Source organism: Lissotriton vulgaris, chromosome 6 (assembly GCF_964263255.1).
Source record: "Lissotriton vulgaris chromosome 6, aLisVul1.2, whole genome shotgun sequence".
NCBI classification, from domain to species: Eukaryota; Metazoa; Chordata; class Amphibia; order Caudata; family Salamandridae; genus Lissotriton; species Lissotriton vulgaris.
Window position 1 is genome coordinate 753,685,721 of NC_141694.1, and position 23,636 is coordinate 753,709,356.

General features: G+C 46.0%; 1 protein-coding gene across 1 annotated transcript in view; it reads left to right on the forward strand.

The window, feature by feature from the left end:
• MCM9 (minichromosome maintenance 9 homologous recombination repair factor) overlaps window positions 1–23,636 on the forward strand; it is a 441,313-nt gene that overhangs the window by 31,981 nt on the left and 385,696 nt on the right. Inside the window, exon 2 of the mRNA XM_086926735.1 lies at window positions 5,861–6,178. Coding sequence (XP_086782861.1) covers window positions 5,869–6,178 — 310 coding nt within the window. The 5' untranslated portion in view covers window positions 5,861–5,868. The remainder of the gene's footprint in view (window positions 1–5,860; window positions 6,179–23,636) is intronic.

Genomic DNA, 23,636 nt, shown 5'->3' on the forward strand with positions numbered 1-23,636 from the left:
AAAGAAAATGTTTTCTCCACAAATCGAGATACCGAGTCCAGTGGTAAAAAAAATATCCCCTAAGTATGCCTGGAATGCTGTGCTAATTGCATATTTCCTGGGGTAATATAGCAATAGGTAATGTCATGTGACATCTTGCACGGACTTCTGTTCTCCCCTTGCATAAATCCACATAGTGTTAAGGAGACTAGAGCCCAAGCCTCTCGTGAAAATGCACTTTTATACCCCGATGCGAAAACATTATTTTCCATACACTCCTGCCAATTCAGGGGGTGGTCTGCTCCCCTCCCCACCCTGCATTCCTGACCAGATCCAGGGCTGGAAGGGGTCAAACAGGAGTTTGGGAATTGATACATATATATATTTCTGTGCATTCACAAACTTACAAGGCAACCCATGCATCCTAACAGATTTCAGAAGGTGTGGCTGGAATGTCTGCAAGTTAACATAAACTGAGACCTCCTCCTTCATGTTTTAATGTTCTTCGTGTGAGCAATCCCTTCACTGTTCATTGGGTTTCGAGGATAACATGTACATAAAATATCTGCTAAAGAGATACATGTAAATGTGTTTGCTAAAACTAAGTGCAACGCCAATGCAAGGTTTTCCACCCAGCACTTATAATTTCCTTTCGTGGAACAATGCAAAGTTTCCAAAAGGGCCCCACGCCTTTCTCGAACGCTAAAGATGTTTTTGTTCGATGAAATATTATACCTGTTAACTGCCTTCTAAGGCAGGTGGTAAAAGTGAGGGCAGTCCTGGGATTATATGAAGTGAGTATATGTTTGTGTGTTTAGTGTGTTTTGTCATGTGCTTATTGTGTTGTGATCTGAATTGTGTGTGCCGTATTTTATAGTGTGGGGCCTTGGACAAGCATTTTGCATTTTCTAAATAAATATCAGCACATTTCCGAAGCCAGGTAGTTCAGCCATTGTGATGCTCAGCTTTCCCTCATCAAGCACAGACACGTGCATTCTCACATAAGTACATTCTCCACCACCCAAACCAAACACACACCACCCTCTGGACTTCGCCATAGCCATCCCTGACGGGTACAAGATCACCCACAGAGACCGCACCAACGGAGCCGGAGGAGGAATCGCCATCATCTACAAGAACACCATCAGGGTCTCAACAAACATCAACGACACTCTCAGCACCGCAGAACACATGCACTTCCAGATCCACACGGAGACCAAGACCACCCTCAGAGGCACCCTCGTCTACAGACTGCCCGGACCCGACCACAATTCTGCGACTCCATGGCCGACCTCATCAGCACACACGCGCTGACCTCCACCGACTACATCCTCCTCGGGACCTGAACTATCATCTGGAAAACAACAACGACAACAACTCCTCCACCCTGATCGCCAACCTCGCCAACCTCTGACTAAAACAGCTTGTCACAACGCCGACCCACATCGCCGGTCACACGCTTGATGCCATCTTCTCCTCGAGCCACCACTTCGCCTTCAGCCACGCCTCCGAACTCACCTGGACAGACCACCATTGCATTCACTTCACCTTCCGTAAACCCCTCACAAACCACCGCACCCTACAGGTCCCCCGCTGATGCTGGGGCAAAGTCACTGAAGAACAACTACAGACAAACCTCGCACTCAACCCACCGATCAACCACACCAACCCTGACGATGGTGCACGCACCTTCAGACGCTGGATGGACGACTGCGCCAACACCTTAGCCCCGCTGAAAAAACCAAACAACAGAGACACCAGCAAGAGAGCCAGCTGGTTCACCCCGGAACTCCTAGCATCAAAGCACACCTGCCGGAAATTGGAGAACAAATGGTGCAGCGACAAGACGCCGGACAGCCAGGCTGCCCACAAAGACGCCATCCGCAACCACCAGCACCTCATCAGGACCTCCAAAAGGACCTCCTTCAAAGACCGCCTTGACAACAAGGCACACAACAGCAAGGAGCTCTTCAACATCGTGAAGGAACTCTCCAAGAGGGCACAATCAAGACCATGGGCACAATCCACTCCGGCTGCCCGTCTGACCCTCTCCCACACCACATCTTCAACAAAGCCGGCAGCTCCATCGCACCCCACCTGCGCAGCATCATCAACCTCTCCTTCGAGACCGCCACCTTCCCTGAGAGCTCGAAGCACGCCGAGATCAACGCCCTACTTAAGAAACCAAAGGCAGAACCGAGCGACCTCAAGAACCTCCGGCCCATCAATTTGCTTCCGTTCCCAGCAAAGGTTATCGAGAAGATAGTTAACACCCAGCTCACCTGTCACCTCGAAGACAACAGCATAGTTGACCCATCCCAATCAGGATTCCGCAGCAACCACAGCACAGAGACTGCCCTCATCGCCGCCACAGACGACATCAGGATCCTGCTAGACAACGGCGAGACGGAGGCCCTCATCCTCCTGGACCTCTCCGCCGCCTTCGACACCGTCTGCCACCGCACACTACGCATGCGCCTCCACGACGCAGGGATCCGAGACAAGGCCTTGGACTGGGCCACCTCCTTCCTCTCCGACAGAACTCAGAGAGTCCGCCTCCCCCCCGTTCCGGTCCGAAGCCTCCGAGATCATCTGCGGCGTCCCACAGGGATCCTCCCTCAGCCCGACGCTGTTCAACGTCTACATGGCACCACTCGCATGCATCGCCCGACAGCACGACCTCAACATAACCTCCTATTCCGACGACACGCAGCTGATCCTCTCCCTCAACAAGGACCCCCCCCACGCCAAATCCAACCTCCACTAGGGAATAAAGGCTGTCGCCGACTGGATGAAGGAAAGCCGACTTAAGCTGAACTCAGACAAGACGGAGATCCTCATCCTCGGGCCCAACCTCTCAGCATGGGACGACTCCAGGTGGCCCGCATCACTGGGGACACCCCCGGCTCCTACCAACCACGCACGCAACCTGGGAGTCATCCTCGACTCGAAACTCACCATGACCAAATAAGTCAATGCAGTCTCCGGTACCTGCTTCAACACCCTCCGTGTTCTCCGCAGGATCTACAGATGGATCCCGACAGACACGAGGAAAACAGCCCCCCAGGCCCTAGTCAGCAGCAGACTCTACTACAGAAACGCCCTCTACGCTGGAGCCCCGTCCAAGCTCATCAACAGACTGCAAAGAATCAAGAACGCCGCTGAACGCCTGATCCTCGATGTCCTGCGCCACGACCACATCACCCCACCTGAGGAACCTGCACTGGCTCTCCGTCGACAGGAGAATCTCCTTCAAGCTCCTGACCCACGCACACAAGCCCAGCCTATCTCAACAGTCGACTCTCCTTCTACGTACCCAACAGGAAACTCCGCTCCGCCGACCACACCCTGGCCACGGTCCCGCGCGTCCGGAGAAACACCTTCGGAGGCAGATCCTTCTCCCACCGCAACACCAAGACCTGGAACACCCTCCCCCTCAACCTACGACAAACCGAAGACCTGCTGACTTTCAAGAGACTCCGCAAGACCTGGCTTTTCGACCAGTAGCAGCAGCTGCCCCCCCCACCCCTCCCGCTAAACCGCCCCCCATCGCCTAGAAACTCTTACGGGTAAGTAGTGCGCTTTAAAAATTAACTGATTGATTGATTGATTGATTGACCTATCATACCACACAACCATACCAAACTATACACCCCAAACCAAAATATGCACAACTGCGCCTCACTAAAGTAGCCGCACCCTGAGCAAAATACTGTCTTCTCCGTTCCTTATTTCCCCATCTCACATGTCTCGTAATTTCTTCTTCTCTCCCTTCCCCCCCACCACACTTTTTTTTTTAAACTTTAATAAGTGCCGTGCCGTCTTCACGGACACCGTGCTATGCAAGGCAATAGGTGTTGCTTTTGGTATTGTAAATAACAATGCCTTTTATTTTTTTTTAAAGGCATTGCCATTTACAATGTCAATAGCTCAAAATAATGTAATTGCGAGACCTATTGCATTGCAAATGCTTGTTTGAGAGGCAGTCAGGCAAAACGGAAAGTATAGGTTACTGTCCCCTGCTTAACATTTTTTACCAGCACCTGCAAATTTGGGGATTTTACAGATTTGTTGATTAGAAACCTATTTGTGAGATTAATCAATGACTTTAGGGTTAAAGAGAAACTTTTGGCTTGGAATACTAGTCTGGAAGATTCAATAATTAAGGGAATGGAACATATAAATGAGGAAAATTGGACGTGATGAATCAGAGATGGCTATGGTAATGGTACCCAAGGTTGAGAAACCACAGCAAGCAAATTCTTTGAAGAACAATCGAGCAAGTCTGTTTAAAATAAGTTTAAAGGTTATCGCTGCTTAAGTATTCAACAAAGAGCCAATAATCCAAATTGTTTTGTGAGAAATGCTATTTGCAGAAAATGTGGAAAAAGAAAAGGGACATACTGTATGGCTGGGTGTGTAAGAATTATTTGGAACAAAGTGTGAGAATAACACTGTTGATCAAATGGAGGAGTTGAATGAAGGTGAGAAGAACATGGTATTTGCTGTCACAGAAGCCGAGAATGTTGACATGATGGAGTTGGTTATGCCTTAGTGTAAGATTTTGATTGGTAGGAAGGAATTGTCTGTTCTGATTGATTCCAGATCACCTTACACGTTAACTGATGATCGCATTTGGGGCAAAACGTTTACTAAAGAGAGTATAAGGCTGTTACACCCTGACATTAGACTTTTTTACTTATGGTGGTACCACTGTTGATGTTATTGGCTTGTGCCCATGCAAATACATATCAAAGGTAGGGAAACTTGGGAAAAAATATAAGTTGCCAAAAGGGGTGATTGATTGATAGGTTGAAGTCACCAAAGAGATTTTGGTATCACTCTTAATCCCAAGGCTAAAGAACACGTTTTGTTAGTGTGAGATTAAAAAAATGTATCTGACATCACTGAAAGATTGCAAGGAATTTTTGAAGAGGAGTTGTGATGATGAAAGTATTTTGAATGTTGAGTAATCCTTAAGATGTGGCGCATAAAGTTCGGAAGGTGCCACATCTTATTTTAGACCCATTGAGGAAGGAATTAAAGAAATTGTTAGATACGGAGTTCATTGGGGAAATTGAATTGAGTGGTTGTCTCCAGTGGTGTGGCACCTAAAGACAATGGGAATAATTTGAGAATGAGCCTAGATTTGCGTGATTTAAATAAGAATATTTGGGTGGATAGTTAAATGTTGCAGAATATTGGACAAGAGCTGTTGAACGCTCGTTTGTGAAGATCAACACCATACACTTTAAAGAAACACAGAGGCCCCGTCGGTTTCTTGGTGTCATTCACACACGAGTTGGCCTGGGTCCTTAGCTTGCTATTCTACATCAGTTATTCTCCTCCCCTTCTTCTCTCTCGCTCCACCCCTTGAGTATTAACAGACACAATCAACACAAAATACCTTTCCACATAATTACACTCCACAACACACAATTCTACTCTACATAATTACAGTGCACTCAATACCACATAATTACTATCCACATGTTTCCAGTGCACACAATACCACATCATTCCACTACACAAATACACTCCACACCACACAATTTCACAACTAACAATTTCAATCCAGCCCATATAAAGCCACTCCTCTCCACACCACATACATCCACTCCACGTCACTCCATAACACATGGGTAAAAGACATTGCAATTTATAACGCCAATAGCTCTAATTCTCGCAAATTCAAGACCTATTGGCTTTGCCAATCCTTGTTTAGTAGCTTATCATGTCTTATTTTCTTTCTAGTTTGTGGCACATAGCTATGATGTGAAATCACGTGTCCTTATTGTTTGTTCAACTTGATATTGCTTCAGATGTTCTGACACGTTTCAGCTTTATCAAGTTAAGAATTTCTTTTTTTAATATTTTGTAGGATAAATCATGTATTTGAACTCAGAACAAATTGCATTGACTGGACAGGTGTTTGAGTCATACATCGTGGAGCACCACCAGAAGGATTTGTTGCAGATCTTGAAGGAGAATGATGAAGAGGCCCATTATGCAGTTGTGGTCAATGCCATGACCCTCTTTGAGACTAACATGGAGATCGGCGAGTACCTGAATGCTGTTCCAAATGAAGTGCTTCCCATCTTTGACAACGCTCTACGCCGAGCAGCCATGACCATTCTGCAGTCTGCCTCACAGAGAGAGGACATGATCATGAAGCAGAATCTACATGCCAGGATCGCAAGTAAGTCCTTGCTAGACTTCGGAATCATTTGCTGGAACAATACGCTCATTGCTGTTAGCTATTCTACTATGTTTAATGGTTTTCTTATAGTGTAGCGTTGGCCATTTTCTTGACCTCATGGAGATATGCGGTTTTACAGTATGCACAGTGTCCCATGAAAGTGTGTTTTTCAGTCATGAAAGGTTCTGATAGTTGATGTTGGCATTATGTGGCCTGATCTTTAACCAAATTTATGCGAGTGTGATCAGTGAGTCTTGTGTTTTTCTTATTGTGTACATATGTCAGATAAACATGTCAGTGTCTCACTGGGCCAGTATGACTATAGTGTAGTGTTTTTGTCCCTGTAAGCATGTCATTTTCACCCTGTCTTGGTCTGTTTTCCTACTCCATAGTGAATCTGTGTCTCTGTATTCCTTTGTGCTTAGCTGTATCTCACCAACCCATTTTGCCTATTCTACGATAGTGTCCCTGCTTCAAACTCATAGTATTAGTGTAGTCTTTTTTCAGGTATAATTCCTGGTTCAGTGTCAATGTTCGCTCTCCCAGTGTCCTATACCAGTCCGAGTGTTCACTGTCCCATGTCCCCGACCAAGAGTGTATGTAATTGCCTAATTAAGCAGATATGCCACATTTGCATATATTAATTTTAAGCTTCTGTAGTTTACAATAGGGATTTAGGTTACTCGCTGGTGCTTTATTCTCCAGTTGTTCAGGTAGTTAATTGGAACAGTAAACAAGACATTAAGTTCAAGTGTTCCCTTCATGGTCAGGATCCAGTAATGTGTGGCTAACCCTGTACTGAAACAAATACTGGTCTTTAGATCACAGGTTGCACTCCTTGCATTTAGTTCAGATTTCCCAGCAAAACTAGATCTGCACGTTTGATTCTTTGTCCCCCGTGGCTCAGTAGGGATGCATATCCCAAATTGTACTTGGCCTCATTACAGATGCCCCAGCAAAACTGCTTTCCCTGTGCCGCATGTACAGTCATCAGGACTACATCTCCCAGAATGCTCAGTGTCTCACTCACATGATCACCCACTACAACACCTTGGGTCTCTAGGTAGCCCAATCCCAGTTATTTCTACCATCTTCTAAGGCATGCGATTCCCCCAAGTTGCTTATAAAGAGACATCCCCAGGCCAGATGATCAAAGTCCACTCCTTTTTTTTTTTTGTATGTGCTGACTGCAGTGCTTAATTTGAGCAGGTGCTTTCAGGTGCTCAGCACCGGCACTTCTTTCACAGGGCCGGGGCTACAATTTCTAAACCTGCAGGTGGTGGTCTCAATATTAATTGTTCAATTCAAAATGAAAAGAATAACATACATTGCATGGTGACTAGCCCTCTATGCTGTAAGTCTTAATGAACACCTCTCACTAAACTCATACCTGCCTACCCACCCAGGCCGATTGTACACATTCAGATCTAAGCACGGTTATGTACTGCCCCATCAAGTGCACTGGTATATTCAGCAACAAATAGAGACATTTAGGCAGTACCACTATCTTCAGAAGAGAGATAGGACTTTTCAAAGAAAGCAGGAGCTTGGTCCTTCTCATTTTTAGTGGTGAGAACGTTTTCAGGGATCTCCATATTTCCTCTTCCATAATATGCCTCTTCTTATATCTAACCCTATATATCCTATTTCATTCATCTGTCATCTAAAGCCCAAACAAGACCCACCTAGGCAGTATGATCAGATAATAGCATCGACTCAGACTTCCCCAAATGTATGTTTAAGCCAGAGTACTGGCTGAAATTTATTATGGCTTCCACCAGAGGTTAACAGCAGTTTTTTTTAACAAGAAGAATAGTATCGTTTGCTTACATGTTTAGCAATACCCTTATGCATGTGAAACCTAAGCCCCTATGTAGGTGTTTCTCTTTTAGAAGACATGCACGTGGTTTTAAGGCTGTTGCGAAAAAGAGAGGAGATAAATGGCACTACTCTCTTGTGACTCGGTGAAGGCCAAAACTCTCTGATGTTACCCTATTCATGTGTACTTTTGTTGGCTGTGAGTGCAAGAAGCACATCCACAAAAGGAAACGCCACCCCACTCTTGTCCTTTCCAAGACGGAAACCAATTACAGCCATCCAACCGAATCAGTTGCCTTTTTGGCGTATCTTCTTTCCAGCACTTCTGTTATCCAGATCTACATGGAGTGCAGCAAAACACACACCCTTCTCAAATTGTAGATCATCCCGTAATTAAGCCAGACTGGTACAGCAGACCCAGAACTGGCATCAGTGGGGACCAGCCTATAAGTCATAACTTTGGCCAAGATTTTATATTCCATATTTATTAATGAAAGGGGTTCTATATGAACTGTAAAGGTTATATAGCTTACCAAAGCTTGATTTAGTTGTGGCCAGCAGCCTGACCTTCTAAAGCGTCTATTCATACATTGCTAAAATGTGTGGGATCAGCTTTGCCTCATATTACTGATAGAATTTTCTACTAAACTCTTCTGAGGATCCACCCATCCTTTCCACGTGCCCCTCAAAAAGTTTGAAATGGCTTCGGCTATTTTCTCTGCCAATCTATGCACTATAGTCTTCTGTCCATTGCTACGCCATCCAGTCTAGAAGGTTTCTATTCTGCTTTAATGTTTATTTTGACTGGGATATATAAAGGTGTCTGTAATAATCTACAAACACTTAATTTATGTTCACATCATCACCACTATTTCACCACTCCTTTGAGTGACACCAGGGATAGTTTTCTGTGTAATCGAATTCACAGGAGCCAGGCCATTGTACGCCTAGGCTGCTTCCCTTCTTCTTATCTTTTAACTGCGCCTCACCGGATGAAGAGTGCTAATACCTGACGACTACCTTTCCAAATTCCTCCATGCCTGTTCTCAATGAGCCCAGCAGACCTCTATCCCCATACCTTATGTAATCTGATTCCAGTTTTTCGACTCTTTTTCCATTGCAGTTGTGCTGCAACTGGCGCCATTTAGCTTAAAGCCCAAATCGTTCTTGAACCTTCTCCTTAAGATACTTACAGTGGCCGTGGACCCCTCAAGGGCGAAATCCTCGATTGTGTTAAAATTTGCAGCCTATAAAAAGGGAACTACAGTTTTCATGGCCAGGTGCTATTTATGGTTTCTATTGAACCATAACCAGTGAATTTTAGTGTGTGTTTTTATGTTTCTTTCTGTACTGTAATTTCATTAAACTTTAGTATTTTCAGTGAGAAAATATATATCTTCTAGTAGGTGTACTATGATAATATATGTAAAGCAACACCCTTGCATTTCGTTGGTAAAATAGTTGCCGGATAGGAAAGAGGATGAGTGGACATTTCACCTTATTTTGATAAGTACTGGGGTAAATTTTGTTGAAAAATCTGGGTGCCAGAAATGTGTTGGTTCCTATGACATTCATTCTAGTGATCAGATGATAAATGGTACCCTTCTTTTATTCAGAGCACGTACCTTGGATGTTGTCTTACAAGATTTAAACAAAATTAGTTATTAGTTCTCAATTCAGTTTTCCGAATAATCAAATCTATTGGTAACATAGTTTTTATTCCATTGTTTAAGGGAAAACATAACAAGTGTAGCTGATCAATATTACTTAAAGAGAAAAATATTTTGCACTGAAATATTTTCTGCTGAACATTATCAGAAAATTCTAAAACCTCAATGATATAATGTTGTGAGCATCATCGTGATTAATTTAATCGCCTGAAGGTGTGTGAAAGAGGCGAGTGTGACTCGAAGAGAAAGAACGCTTGAATTGTAAATATGTTTCTCTAATTTAATGGGGGGGGTGAAATGAATATGTAAACATTTAAAGTATGCAGTGTAAGGCAATAGAACATGTTATATGAACTAATAAAGATAAATGCGGCATGCTTACCACAGGATGGAACAATTCAATGTGGTATTTGAGAACAATTTGGTTAAGGCATTGTTAAATAGAGGCTTTGAAGTCTTTGGATATGCTTTCCTTCACAGTTTAAGAAACCCTGGGCTCTGTCCTTGTATTTGGGTTCATAAAGTTGTATCTAACCCCATTCAAGGTGCATTTCCTTTTGTCCCTCCATACCCCTGATATGTCTATTCTCTGTTCTTGGGATGGAATAGTCCCGCACATGGTGACAGACAAGTGCCTCAGCTGCAACACGGGCGAACACGGATCATGCATGTGTGCCACAACATAGGGCTATCTTGCTGATTGCAGTCTTGTTGGACCGGGAGGGGTTCTTAAAGTGCTACCCTCATCATGATGAAAGGCTCCTGCCTTTGCCAAAAGTTAAGTAGCACAAGCTTGGTGGTGACCGTGATTAGCAGAAGTGAAGAGACCTTTTTAGGTCGAGCTGGAGACCAATGCGAAGCATTGTCCAGCTCGACAACTAATGTTTCCCGTCTCCTGGGAATCTGAGACAGGGGTTGGGCACGCGCGGCGATTGGTGTCTGTGGACGCGCACGTCCAGGCTGGCGCCTTGCACATCCCCTGCCTCAGATTCCCACCTAAACACGCAGGCAGGCAGGCACACACACAGACGCAGGCACATACAAGCGCATGTGCGCACACACAGACACACATGTATCCCCCCCACGGGCTCATGCGCACACACACAGCCACGCACGCACCCCACCCCCCCACCACTCATGGGCTCACGCGCACACACAGACACACTGGTACATATCCCCCCCGCCACCCCCCACTCACCGAGCTCTTTCAGCGTGTTCCGTGTCCCTGTATCTCGTCAGCCAGTGGGTCAGTCTCGGCATGGGAGCTCCACAGCGCTGGTCTTCACCCGGTTCCCTCCTGGCACGGGACTTCAGCTGCCGGACTTCTGCATAACAAAGAGCGCGCATGCGCGGGCAGCCCCCCGCCCTTCCACTTTCAGCCCAGGCTGCTTTCGGTTTTGCTGTCTTCCGTGTTTGCTGGCAGCCTGTTCCTCCTGCCCAAATCGCACACAGGAATAGATCGCCGCTGTTTGAAATACATTTTACAGTAACAATAGTATTTTTATCATATTGCCACAAACCTCGCCCAGGATCGGCGGACACTGATCGCAAACCGAATGCGGAACAGTCCAAGAACAGTTTCCCCTGCTCTAAACATCTTTGTCCCCGTAGAGGTGCAAGCGAAAGCGTTTGGCGGCCTCCGTTTCCGGTGCGTTGAAGCCGTTGTAAGATCGTTTGTTCCTTATCTTTGTGTAATTTGTGAACTTAATGGGTCCCTTGTCTTCGTTGTTCGTTTTTTGTTGCGATAAAGTGTCACTGATGGCTGTTGAATGCCACTGATACTTAAACGTGAAATTCTTACATGTCATGCCTACACACTCTGAAACCTTGGCAGCTATGTCTCTTGCTGTTACTACAGAACTCCGGCTATTGTCCGCATGGCGCCCGCCCCTTCATTCGGGCGGCCCTCCCAGCTGTGCCTGGTGGAGCAGCAGCCCCCCCCCCCGACTTTTTCGGACAACCCTATAGGGTATAGCAAGGCCTGTTCTCCTTATCTAACCAATTCCTTTCCTCCGATGGCCCCTTTCCCTTCTCTCACCCTGTAACTGAACCTGACGCTGCCTCTTCCTTAGCCGCCTAAGTTGGTGCCCGCCACTCTCCCTGGTGCGCTTCTGTCTCCCTCCAGCCCTATTCCGCTTGTATGCGTTCGTTTCCGGATTCTCGTTAATTCACCTTTTGACAAATGCCCCTTTCAGTCCTATTCCAAGGAGCCAAAACATTGCCCCCCAAGACCAACTGATGGTGAACCCCCCCGCCTCTGAAACCGGAAACCCCTACCCCCTCCGCAAAGCCAACTGATTTGCCCACAAAGCCAAGGAAACAATCTCCCTCCCTAAGCGGCACCTCTGTCCCCATACCTCCTTCCCTCCTCCTGTGCCGTGAGACCTTCCCCCACATAACTCCTCCATCCAAATTAGCACCCAGACTCATCGTGAAGCAGTGCCAAATGTACATTTACATCCAGGAAGTCGCTGTATTCTTGGCCCTGTGCATAATTAATGATCAATCGGCTCCTGGCATGTAAACACCTGTATGCAAATGATTTGACAGGGAGTGGGATGGGTATAGTGTAGGGGAATTAGCAGGATAGCAGGGGGGCGCTTGGAGAGAAGGATTACATCGTGCCACGCTCAGCACAAGCGGCGGACAATGGATAGGGTGTCTCCTGGTCTGTACGGTGCATAACACACCAACCAAGAACCGACGATACTGGGAGAAATCTGGAGGCAGGCAGCCAACCTCGCTTAAGGTAAAAACCTTGAGACCAAGCAACGCTAGCTGTGTCTACACTACACACAACTCAGATGTGTATTGTTAGCCGCAGCCCCTCCCCTCGACCTGTTAAGCATCTTTCTCTCGGTGAAGAGGATGGCAGGTCATCCAATGTCCCGAGGGGAGTCTCTACACACCTGTTGTCCAGTGGGTGGGGGCCCTGGAAAGGCAACAGCGGTATGATGATGCACGTCTCATTGTAAGGAGGGCCTCTTCACCAGCATTTGGACTGAGGCAAAAAGCTGGATCGATCCAATTTGACTCTGTTTACTGAATAAGGTTAGAAATCTGGGCTCATAAAAAAAAAAAAATTGCAATGCAATAGGTCTCGCAGTTACGCAAGTTTAAGCTATTGGCATTGTAAATCACAATGCCTTTTATTTATGTTTTAAAAACCAAAACAAAAATACATTCATGTCAATAGCTCAAACTTGCGTAAATACGAGACCTATTGTATTGCAAGTGCAATAGGTCTTGCATTTGCGAGAGTTTAAGCTATTGGCATTGTAAATGGCAAAGCCATTTATTTCTGTCTTCAAAACCAACACATAAATAAAAGGTTTGTCATTTACAATGCCAATAGCTCAAACTTTTGCAAATGTGAGACCTATTGCATTGCAAATGCTTGTTACCTGTGTCACTGGAGTGAGGCCTACTGGCTCACTCATGAAAAGTTGTGCTGTTATGTGCTTAACTCACCCTTGGCCTACATCCAGTTAGTCTGTACCGCTGTGAAGCCTGTGTGGGCTGTATGTATGTGCTGTGTGTGTGTGTGCCTTTGAATTGTACAATACATGGAGGATTCTGGGTTCCATTTTGGGAGACCCAGGTTTGCCTGGAGGTGCATGAGGAGGTAGGCCTCAAGAACTACTTACAAATAGTAGCCGCTACCGCTCCCCGCAGAGACACTGGGCTCATAATTCTTTCGGAATTCTTATGGCAGTGCCAGAAGAACCCGGGTGAGCTTGTTCTGCCCCATCGTGCCCCATAGTGCTTCGGGCTTTGGGATACTTTTGACTTTTATCAGAGTCGTAGTGGGACTCCTGAGACTCAGACGACAACTGGGGCTTAAACTAAATGTCACCTCTAGTAAATGGAGAATATCCTTTACAACTAGTGAGTGGCAAGTGAGACTATGGGGCCTGCCCATTGAATACTAGAGCCCTGACCTCAAGGAGTTGTGCGTATTGTTTGTGTATGCTGTATTTAACTTTGTATCCATATATAAATATTCTTTTTTTTTTTTCATAAAAGCAAGTATGTGACTGGGCAATCCTTTATTGCTACTATTGAACTCATTTTGAGTTGTGAGTCTGTATTCACCCCCACTATATCTCCCCACCTCCCCCTACAAACCTTAGACTGCTTGACCCGTGCTACCACTGAAAGTCAAGTGCTGAAGGGGTATTTGGGCCAGTCGCTCAGGATGTATAGCAAGCAGGGCCCCTGGACATCAGGAGTAAAAGACCTCAACCCCCAAAGTGGGGTCCAGTAGTTCCTGCTTTCCCTGGGGCCTTCTGAAGGGAAGTTCGAACATTCCTATTTGCCTTGTCTACTACTCCCTTTTTGATGTGTTTTCTCTTCACACTGCCATTCCTCTACCGCATGTGTCTCTCTCCAGTCCTCATGTATATTTTCTCTCTCCCAGTCTGCCTCTCCTTACTATTTCAGGGTCTTCTCCCCCTCCCCATAAAATACGTTGCTGTTCTGTACCAATCATATCACCATCAGAATCTATTATCCAACAGTCTTTCTGCGCTAACTTTAATTGCCCTGTGTCTATCTCGCTTTCTCGCTCCTTCATACTGCGTATCAATCCTATTCGCTATGTTTCTCTTGCCCTCTAGTTTACTGCTCCACTCTCACAGTACAGCACTGTTTCTGACAAACCACAGTATATGAAATGAATGAATGAAACTTATATAGCGCACGACTTACCCTGGGGCATCTCAGCGCTTGCTTTCAGGAACCCGTCCTGGTATTCCCCTGTGAGATAACCCTGGCAGGGTATCCACAAGGTGAAAGCCAGGCATCCCACCGCGAGGGGCCGTTGTGGAGATTAAGCAAGCTATTGCCCAGAGTCGCAGAGTGTGAACCCGTGAGTTGAGAAGGCACCGGAGTGAGAATTAATGAGTCTGCGGAATTTTGAGCCCAAGACCCGCCGAGGCGGGGAATTGAACCCTGGTCCCGGGCCGAACTCAAGGTCCAGGTCTGCCGCCTCTAACCCCTGAGCCACACTTCTCCACTGTCTCATATCTGTACTCCTTTCTAAGGTATGTCATCTGTCCCTAACTGTATCTCTTTCCTGACCTCTTCATCTTACTCCTTTTGCCACGCTGTATAATTTTGTGTGCTTTTCTACTCCACGTGTCTGTCTCTCTCTCTCTCTCTCTCTCTCTCTCTCTCTCTCTCTCTCTCTCTCTCTCTCTCTCTCTCTCTCTCTCTCTCTCTCTCTCTCTCTCTCTCTCTCTCTCTCTCTCTCTCTCTCTCTCTCTCTCTCTCTCTCTCCTTCTCTCTCTCTCTCTCCTTCTCTCTCTCTCTCTCCCTCTCCCTCTCCCCTTCTCTCTCTCTCTCTCTCTCTCTCTCTCCTTCTCTCTCTCCTAGATCACTACTGTATTTCATGCCCGTTGTTTCTTTTTCTATCCCACTGTTCCACTGTCTCTGCTCTTCCTTCAATGTTTTTCCTCCTGCCCTAGCTTGTAGCCTTGATGCTCAGGCCAGGTATATTCACTTGGCGTTACACAAGGGGGGGTTGAACCCATGCAGTCGCGGGGACCTGGGCGCTATATGGTATATGTAAGAGGGGGGTCCCCGCAAGGGAAACGTGTTATGTGCAACACACACGAACACTAACACTTGTTTACACTTTCTCAACTCTATAAACATCAATCAGAACAATTGAGAGAGGTATTGTCATTTATTTTACAATACCAGGTATCAACCATTTATCAGTACATTCTCAATACTTTTTGAAAAGCCCCAGATGGGGGGGGAGGGAGAGGAAGGTGAAGGAAGGAAGGGGGTGTGCTCAGGGCAGTGTAAAGTCAAAGAAGAGTAGACATAGTCAAAATGAAAACAATCATGGATGATATTGACATGTGGATCAGAACAGATCTAACACAAAAGCCTAAATAATTAAGGCATCCAATGCAAGATTATTACACAAAAGACCTTCAACGGTCACACATGAAACATTTAGAAGTGATTAGAGGACATGTGCCGGAGGTTCGCATCAAGGAACAAGAGCCCTCGATGTTTCGACCCATGGCCGTAGGCTACGTTAGGTCCTTTAACGGGGTCTTCATCAGGACAAGTGCAGGAGAAGGAGGGGGCAAGGTTGCAGGGGGCGATAATATCTGTGAAATTAAAACAATTGGTCAGATCACTATTTTAAGATTTATAGAGCGTCATCCTATTTGACAGAATTCAGTTACACTAACAGGAAATTACCATGGGCTCAGGGCCTGCTGGTCCTCCAAGCGTAGGAAATAGAGTGGGACCAACCAATAGTCTTGGTCAAACTCAGGCGATGTAGATTCGCATATACACAGAGGAAGAATAACATGGTTTTTTGAAAGAGGGGAACCTCAAGAGACTGAAATTTAAAAGGACTCCACTCACATGAGTTATCAACCAATCAGCCGATTGGTGAAGGTTTTTTGGTACACTTTATCAGTGGTCAAACAACACGGAGGGTAGGGTGCAAAGGAATATGCACCAACTGTGAATAGAATGTTAAAAATGATTAGGTCGGGTGCTGCTTGTAACAGTGACCTAAGTGGGTGCTGGTCGGGACATGCTGTTACTTACATTGAAGGAGCAAACTTTAAGGCCACTGTGGGTCTTTTCACTCGAAACTTTTCTCTTCATCAAATTTACAAAGTAAGTGGTCGCTGAGGATGAGAAATAGGTACAAGTTGCAAGCGGCTGCATCAAATTACTGGATTAATCTGAGGGCATTCTTAGGGACATTCTTAACCACGTACGTACCTCCAATTTGAAAATTAGTCTGGGAGCCGATCTTCCTTAACTTTGGTGTCGGTCTATCTACGAGTCACATCAGATTACATCGAGGGCCGGAATTGCTCAACCGTTCCGAGTCTCAGTGAAGTGGAAACCTTTACGGGAAAATTTAAAAAGGGCTTACACCTCAGATACCCGAACAGTATCTTTCTCAGAGTTTTTTACGAAAGATTTTTTAAAAAAGGAGAGAGGGTTGCGGGTTATTCTACAACAAACTTACACGATTGTTGGGAGGGCTGCTACCATCAGTTGAGCATCCCTGCCGAATCCGCATAATTGCTTCGCGGAGTTAAGGCGGGAATCGTGGTTGTCGATTTCCGTGGGGAGCAAATCCTACGGAGTGGGAAAAACCATCGGATGTCAAAATTGGGAATACTCATGTCATAGTGTGACAGAGTATGAGTCGCTCGTTATAGGGGAGGCGCATGGTACTTACAGGCACTAGAGGATGCCACTGCAGTCAATGCTTGTCCAAGGTAACTCCGCAAGACAGCTATGCGGAGTTGGGGGTGGAGTCTACTTTTGACTGACTTGTCGGAAATGGAAGAGTTACTTCAAGAATCACATTATCGGGAGGGTGTAGTTTTCTGAGAGATGCCCGGTGGAGCTACTTGATAGCTAAAGAGGAGATGGGCTGTGGACTACCCCTTCAGCCGTCACCTACCCAACCGGTCTTTGGACAGAACTTACTTCGACTCTCTGTTGTATTCTCCCTGCTACCCCTTTACTCCACCCCCTTTCTCCTTTACGCTCCATTTATCCCTCCTCTTTGCTCTGTAATTGTTTTCCCGTTGAGACCTAGCTGTTTGGCTGATGCCCGGTGGAGCTGCCTGATAGCTAAAGAGGAGATGGGCTGCGGACTTCTCCCTGCCAGTCTGCACAATGAGTGTGGGAAGATAAACTTTGTATACATCGTGCATGAAAATATTTAGAAGTTTGCCAGTAGGGACCCAATGCTGTAATTACCAAATGTATCCGTAAAATACTGGTCATTGGTTTGCCAAATGACCAAAGGAGGGCATGTGCTAATGGAACCATTCACATCTCTTAAATGGTTTGATTAAGTTGTTAAACGTCCCATAGCCCAACTAAACTATAGCTCCTTATCAGTAGCTATCAAGAATCTTATTCACATCTGTCAGATCAGAACACTAGCAAACCCCAAATTGGCTCACCAAGTGTGCCTAAATAAGCACTCAAGCAGCCCCTTCCAAACCAGATGCTGTTGTCACCCTCTGGTCAGTCCCTCCGCCTTTCCCCAAATCACTCCACAGCCTGCCCAAATCAACCGGAATTCTTTCCACTTATAAGAGTAACGATTAAAAGTAACTCAAGTAGATCACGGTTGTAGTTCCTTCTGTGGTCTCTGCTTGATTATTGCTGCTGGTGTTCCTGCCATGTTGGCTGCTGTGATCACTGTTCAGTCCTTACTGTTGTGGTAGCTGATACTACACCTATCATGCCAGATGTTGTTGCTGTTGAAGTTGATGTGGTTGCTGCTGTCCCTTAGGTTGAAACGTATTCTCTCTCTGCAGTAATTGCAGCTATGATTACATCTGTAGTTCGTGTTGCCGTCCTTGTCCTATTGTCAACTGTAGTAGTTGCTACCGCCTCTGCTGTGGATACAGCTAGGGTGAAAGTCGTCTTCACAGCTGTTCTCCATGATGTGCTTGCACCTTTTGTTGCTTTTGTTACTGCAACTATGATTGTGGTCGAAACTGTTGTGTTTAGGGTAGTGGCTCCTGTAGTTGTTTCGGTGGGACCTACTGTTGTAGAAGCTATTGTTGTACTGGCGGTTTTCGTCCCTTCTGTGATTACAGCTGCGATCTGATCTGAATCAGTCCTTGTGGTTGCCCTTTCTGCACTGGCAGCTGTCATCACTACTGTTGTCCCGTCTGTAGTGGCTGTTGTGACTACTGCTGTGTTCCATGTGGTGCTTCCAACTGTGGTGTCCTATATTGCCAATTTGCAGAGCCGTAACTGATTTAATAAATTTAGTATTTACTTGCCAGGGTCTACAGCCTTTAATAACGGGCATTATGGCAAGAAACGAAACAAATGTTCCTCCCTCTCCACCTTTCATTGTTAGCAGTAGGACAAACTTTTTTTTGTTTTAAATACATTTTTATTAGCAGTTTGTGCACAACAATAATACATAATGTTGCAAGATTCATAAGAGTTTCAGTTCCAGAGTATATTAGTGAAGGGGCTACATAGCACAATAACCGGGTACATTCTAATGAATGCTATGCCTCTCTTCAAAGGCTATTTATTGTTGAGGCGTTTGTGGTGAAGGGGTCTACTCGCCACAGTGCTGCCTCAACAAAACATGAACAGTAAGAAAGGAAACATACATAAATATCCTCTCCTTCCCTCCCACCCCAATAATCTCACCACAGAACTGACATTCTTATTCCAGGTTAGGACACGGCCATGGACATCAGACTCTGAGACCTTAGTACTTTACTAACATTTACTATTGTTAGAGGGATGTGTCCACATGAGGAACAGTAGGCTGGACGTAAACAATTGATTTGTCTCTACGGATACCATGGTGATCTTGAATATTTTCCAAATATATTAATCATTGGGACAAGGAGTCTAGGGTGTCCTGGCATCCTCTTTGGCATTCTCAGTGTAGTCATGAAGGATTGTTTCCCATTATGCAAAAATTCAAATGTAAATTTATACTTGTATAGCGCACTACTCACCCGCAAGGGTCTCAAGGCGCTTGTACGAATACCGCTGTGGAACCCATCCGGGCTTTCCCTGTAAGGCGTCCACTCCTGGGCACCCCCAAGGTGGAGGCCAGGCATCCTTAGCGTTGTGGGGGTCGTTTTGGAGATTAAGCAAGCTATTGCCCAGAGTTGCAGAGTGGGACTCCATGATTGGAATTGGCACCTAGGCGAGAATTATCAGGTCCGTGGAATTTTTGAGCCCAAGACCTGCCGAGGCGGGGAATTGAACCCTGGTCCCGGGCTAGACCTCTGCATCAGGGTCTGACGCTCTAATCATTGAAAACCAAGTGGGTTGCTGAACTGTTCCTTAGGAAAAGAGGAATTAAGTTTATCTGGCGTGACCGGAGGTGTAGATGCAACACCTTTGGGCATCCATTTTGTTGGATGTATTTGCCTCACACACCCATAAAGGTGTCATGCTTCATCATAGGCGTTGCTCCTCGTCGGGGAGGCGGTGCAATCCCCGACGGGCTCACCTCTGAGAGGGGCTCTTTGGCGGAGATCTTTTATATCCAACTGCCTTATGGTGAAGTGCGGGTGTGTGGGTGGAGTAGCAAGTTGCCTAGGGGAGTGATTTAAAATGTAGCAGGGGGTGCCGGAAACCACTTTATTCTGGGGGTCCCCCTACTGCAATTAAAAACGTGAATCTAGCTCGCTAGGTGCCAAACGGTTAGGTATGGTGGCCCTAGATGAGACTAGAGGAGGAATTGGTCGACATGTTTCTCGCGTGTGGCAGTTTGCCCGCAATTCATCAGGACCTATAAGTGATAAGAACTACATTCAATCAACAACATGCTTATGTCATGTGTGTAGTGTGGGTGTAGTTTACCTCTGTGGTTTTATCCTATGCCTAAACGGGGAAAGAAATATATACAGAATTAATAGCATTTAATTTCCACCAGAAAGCATACATGGTCAGGGCCAGGGCAAAAACACAGTGTATCATGCTAGTGGTGGTGAATTACAACTAGCATCAGAATAGCGTGACTGTGTTGTTGCAGCGTGCAGTGTAATAATCACACACACACTGTGTAAGTGAAAAGAGTGCTTAATATTAAAAACAATGGTTTAAAAACAGCAGCAGTTTCGCAGGAGACACCATACATTTCTTAGTGTGTGGCCAAACAAAAGTACTTATTTGGTGTGTATATTGACATTACAGATTAACGCCTGACTCACCTAATGGTCAGGGATTAAATGCCACATGAACGTTCGGCGGGTTGGTACATCGGGGTTGAACCTTTGGATTTGGCTAGAAGGGAGCATTTAGAATGTCACAAACGAGGCTACAATTGAAGTAATCAGAGCCCTCAAAGAGACCGGGATCAGCTATGGCTGGACGGAGTTGTTTGGGACCCCCAGCATTGTGTTACAGGGATGTACCTTACCTCAAACTTCCTGTGTCCTCGCGGATTCACCTACCCATCACCGCCGAGCTCGGATAGATGATGGTGCTTGGTGGTGCTCACTATTTATAGTTTGGAGCGTCAGGGAACTGCGCCAGTCCCCGCCCACTGTATTAGGTCAGGTGGTACGTCTGGTTAACGGGGCGGCCATTGTAGAATGGGTTCATTAAGCCTCAAGTGTGGACATTTCGGATGCTAGGTATTAGATGCTGATCTGCAGTACTATTAAAACCAGAAACTAATAGTTGGCCAATAGAAGGTACATTTATTGTATTATGGAGCAAGCAGAACAGGGAAAAGTTGGCAACAACAGAGAGCTGGTTTCAGTTATTAATCTAAAATTCCAATGTGGAATATGTAAGACAAGGAGTGGCTGGTCCCAGAGAGTGCCAAGGAATATCCTCATTGAGACCTTGACTGTCGGAAGATAGGCGGTGGACCCACCTTTGTTCTTTCCGAAACAAGGCTTGTTTGGGGCAGTTAGGGCTTGACTCTAACACAACCCATTTCAATGAGTCCGCATTGTGGTTGGACTCCACATAGTGTTTACACATTTTAGTATGAGTTTTTTTACAGCGGAAATTGCTGCGATGTTCGATAATGCAGGTTTTGATTGGGCGTGTCGTCATCCCAATATACTGCAATCCGCAGGGGCATGTCAACATGTAAATACAGTGGGAGGTGTTACAGTTAGTGTGGCCCCTGATTTCCCAGTTGAAAGTGTCAGAGAGTTGTTTTGTTTTGTGTATCGTTGTGTATCTGCACACCCCACAGGAGCCACATGGATAATGACCCCTGACGGGCGGTAGATGCCACAAAGTTTGTTGAGTAACTTTCTTAGTTGTTTTTGGTCTGGTACTGATCAAGATATCTTTTACATTCTGCGATCTTTTGAACGCAAACCTCGGTTGTTCTAAACTCAGGTTTCCTGTATTTAAGATGCCCCAGTGGCGTTTGATTGTATTTTTGATTTTATTTGACACAGGGGTGAAGGTTGTAACACAGGTAATAGGCTGATTCTCGACCGGTGTTCCCTCCCGTTGTTCTAGTAAAGCTTCTCGATGGTTGTTTCTGGCTCGTTTTTGTGCTCTTGAGACCTCTCTCTTCGGGTAACCCCTATCCAGTAGATTCCTGGATAGGATTACTGATTCTTTCTTGTAGTCGGCAAGATTGCTGCAATTTCGCCGAATACGGAGAAATTGTCCGAATGGTAGGTTAGAGCGTAAGGCCCTTGGGTGGTGGCTCGTATAATGGAGCAAGCTATTGCTGTCTGTAGGCTTTCTATACATGGTGGTGCTGAGTGACCCCTCTTGTAGTTTTATTGTTTACTCAAGGAAAGCAATCTCCGTAGGTGAAGCAGACATTGTGAAGTGTAAATAGGGGTTGAGCGTATTCACCCATTCGAAGAAGGCCTCATGTGAGGTCGGTGGTCCGGTCCACAAGATCAGAATATCGTCTATAAACCGCCTCCACAGCTTGATGTTGTCAAGGAAGGGGTTAGACTGATGGTGTACATGTCTGTCTTCAAATTCTGCCATGTACAGGCATGCCACTGAGGGGGCAAAAGTACTGCCCATCGATGTACCTTGGGTTTGATGGTAATAGTGCCCCTTGAACTCGAAGTAATTCTCCGTAAGTGCTAAAGTGGCACATTCCATAATGAATGCAGGTGGGGTGTTCAAGCTCCAAATTTCGAGTCCGAGCCTTTCCTCTATTACTTCTAGTGTGGCCCTCTGAGGAATATTTGTATAGAGGGCCTCCACATCGAGAGTAATCAAGAGGTCGATCTGTCCTGTGTCCTGGATAGTGTCCAGTAGGCGTAAGACATCTGTCGTATCTTGAATGTATTACAAGGGGTTGCAGGAAATGGTCACAAAATTGTGAGAGTGGTTCCAAGACGGAGTCGATCCCTGAGAGGATCGGTCTCCCTGGTACCGGTCTGGTTTCTTTGTGGATCTTTGGTAAGATGTAGAAGTAGGGGACCCCGGGATCTTTTTTCATCAGGAATTCCGCCTCTTTTTTAGTGATCCATTGTTCACATTCTGCACTCACCACCAAGCCCGTAATTATGGTCTGTAGGCGGGCTGTTGGATCACCAGGGATTGGTGTGTAGTATCGTCTATCGCTTAGTTGCCTTGTGCATTCCAGATCATAGTCCACAGTGTTCATGAGGACTGTTGCGCCACCCTTGTCCGCCTGTTTGATGGTAATCAGGGGATCTTCCGCTAGTGATTTGAGAATATTCATTTCATTCCGAGAGATGTTGGAATGTTTTGCCTGCCGGTCTAATGTTTTGATGTCTTTTAGTACGGCTTGTTCGTAGGTCAGGACTTCATTAGGAATCATCCCATTGTGGGGTGTAAAGGTTGAAGGGTTGTGTAGGCCAGAGTCTTCTACTCGATCACTGGGCCTGCCCTCAAAGAAGGCCTTCAATCTAATTTTCCTGAAAAATGATTGAATTTCCCTGGTTTGTTGGAAGAGGTCGGTTTTTGGAGTTGGTACAAAGCCCAGTCCTTTTTGTAGAACTTGTTCCTCTCTCTCTGTCAAGATGCGGTCTGACAGGTTAACCACCAGACTTATTTTTGTCCCTATCGGTTCGCGTTCCTCGTGTCCATTCCCTGGGGGCGTGTGTCCTCCCATTGTACTTTCTTCTCTGGAGCGTTGCCTCGCTTTCGCCCTCGCCCTCTGCCCCAGCCTCTGCCTAAAAAAGGGGGGCGTGAGGAAGCTTGGGGGCATAGAAAGGTGGATATTGAGGGGCAAAGGGTGGTTTGAAATGGGGGAATTGTGGGTATTGCCAGAAGGGAGGGCCCATGGGGTGCCCTTGGTGTGGGAAATTCTGTTGTCCACGTCCCCTGCCTCTTTTGGCCCCAGGTGGCATTTGGGGAATGTCATTTTCCCCGCTACTGTCAGATCCACTGCTGGATCCCCTTCTGGAGGAGGTGGCACTCGAGTCCGAGTTGTAGTTTGTTCCCGGGGGGACATAATCATCCTTTAAATAAGGGTAGACTTTTTCCTTTGAAAACCTTTTGAT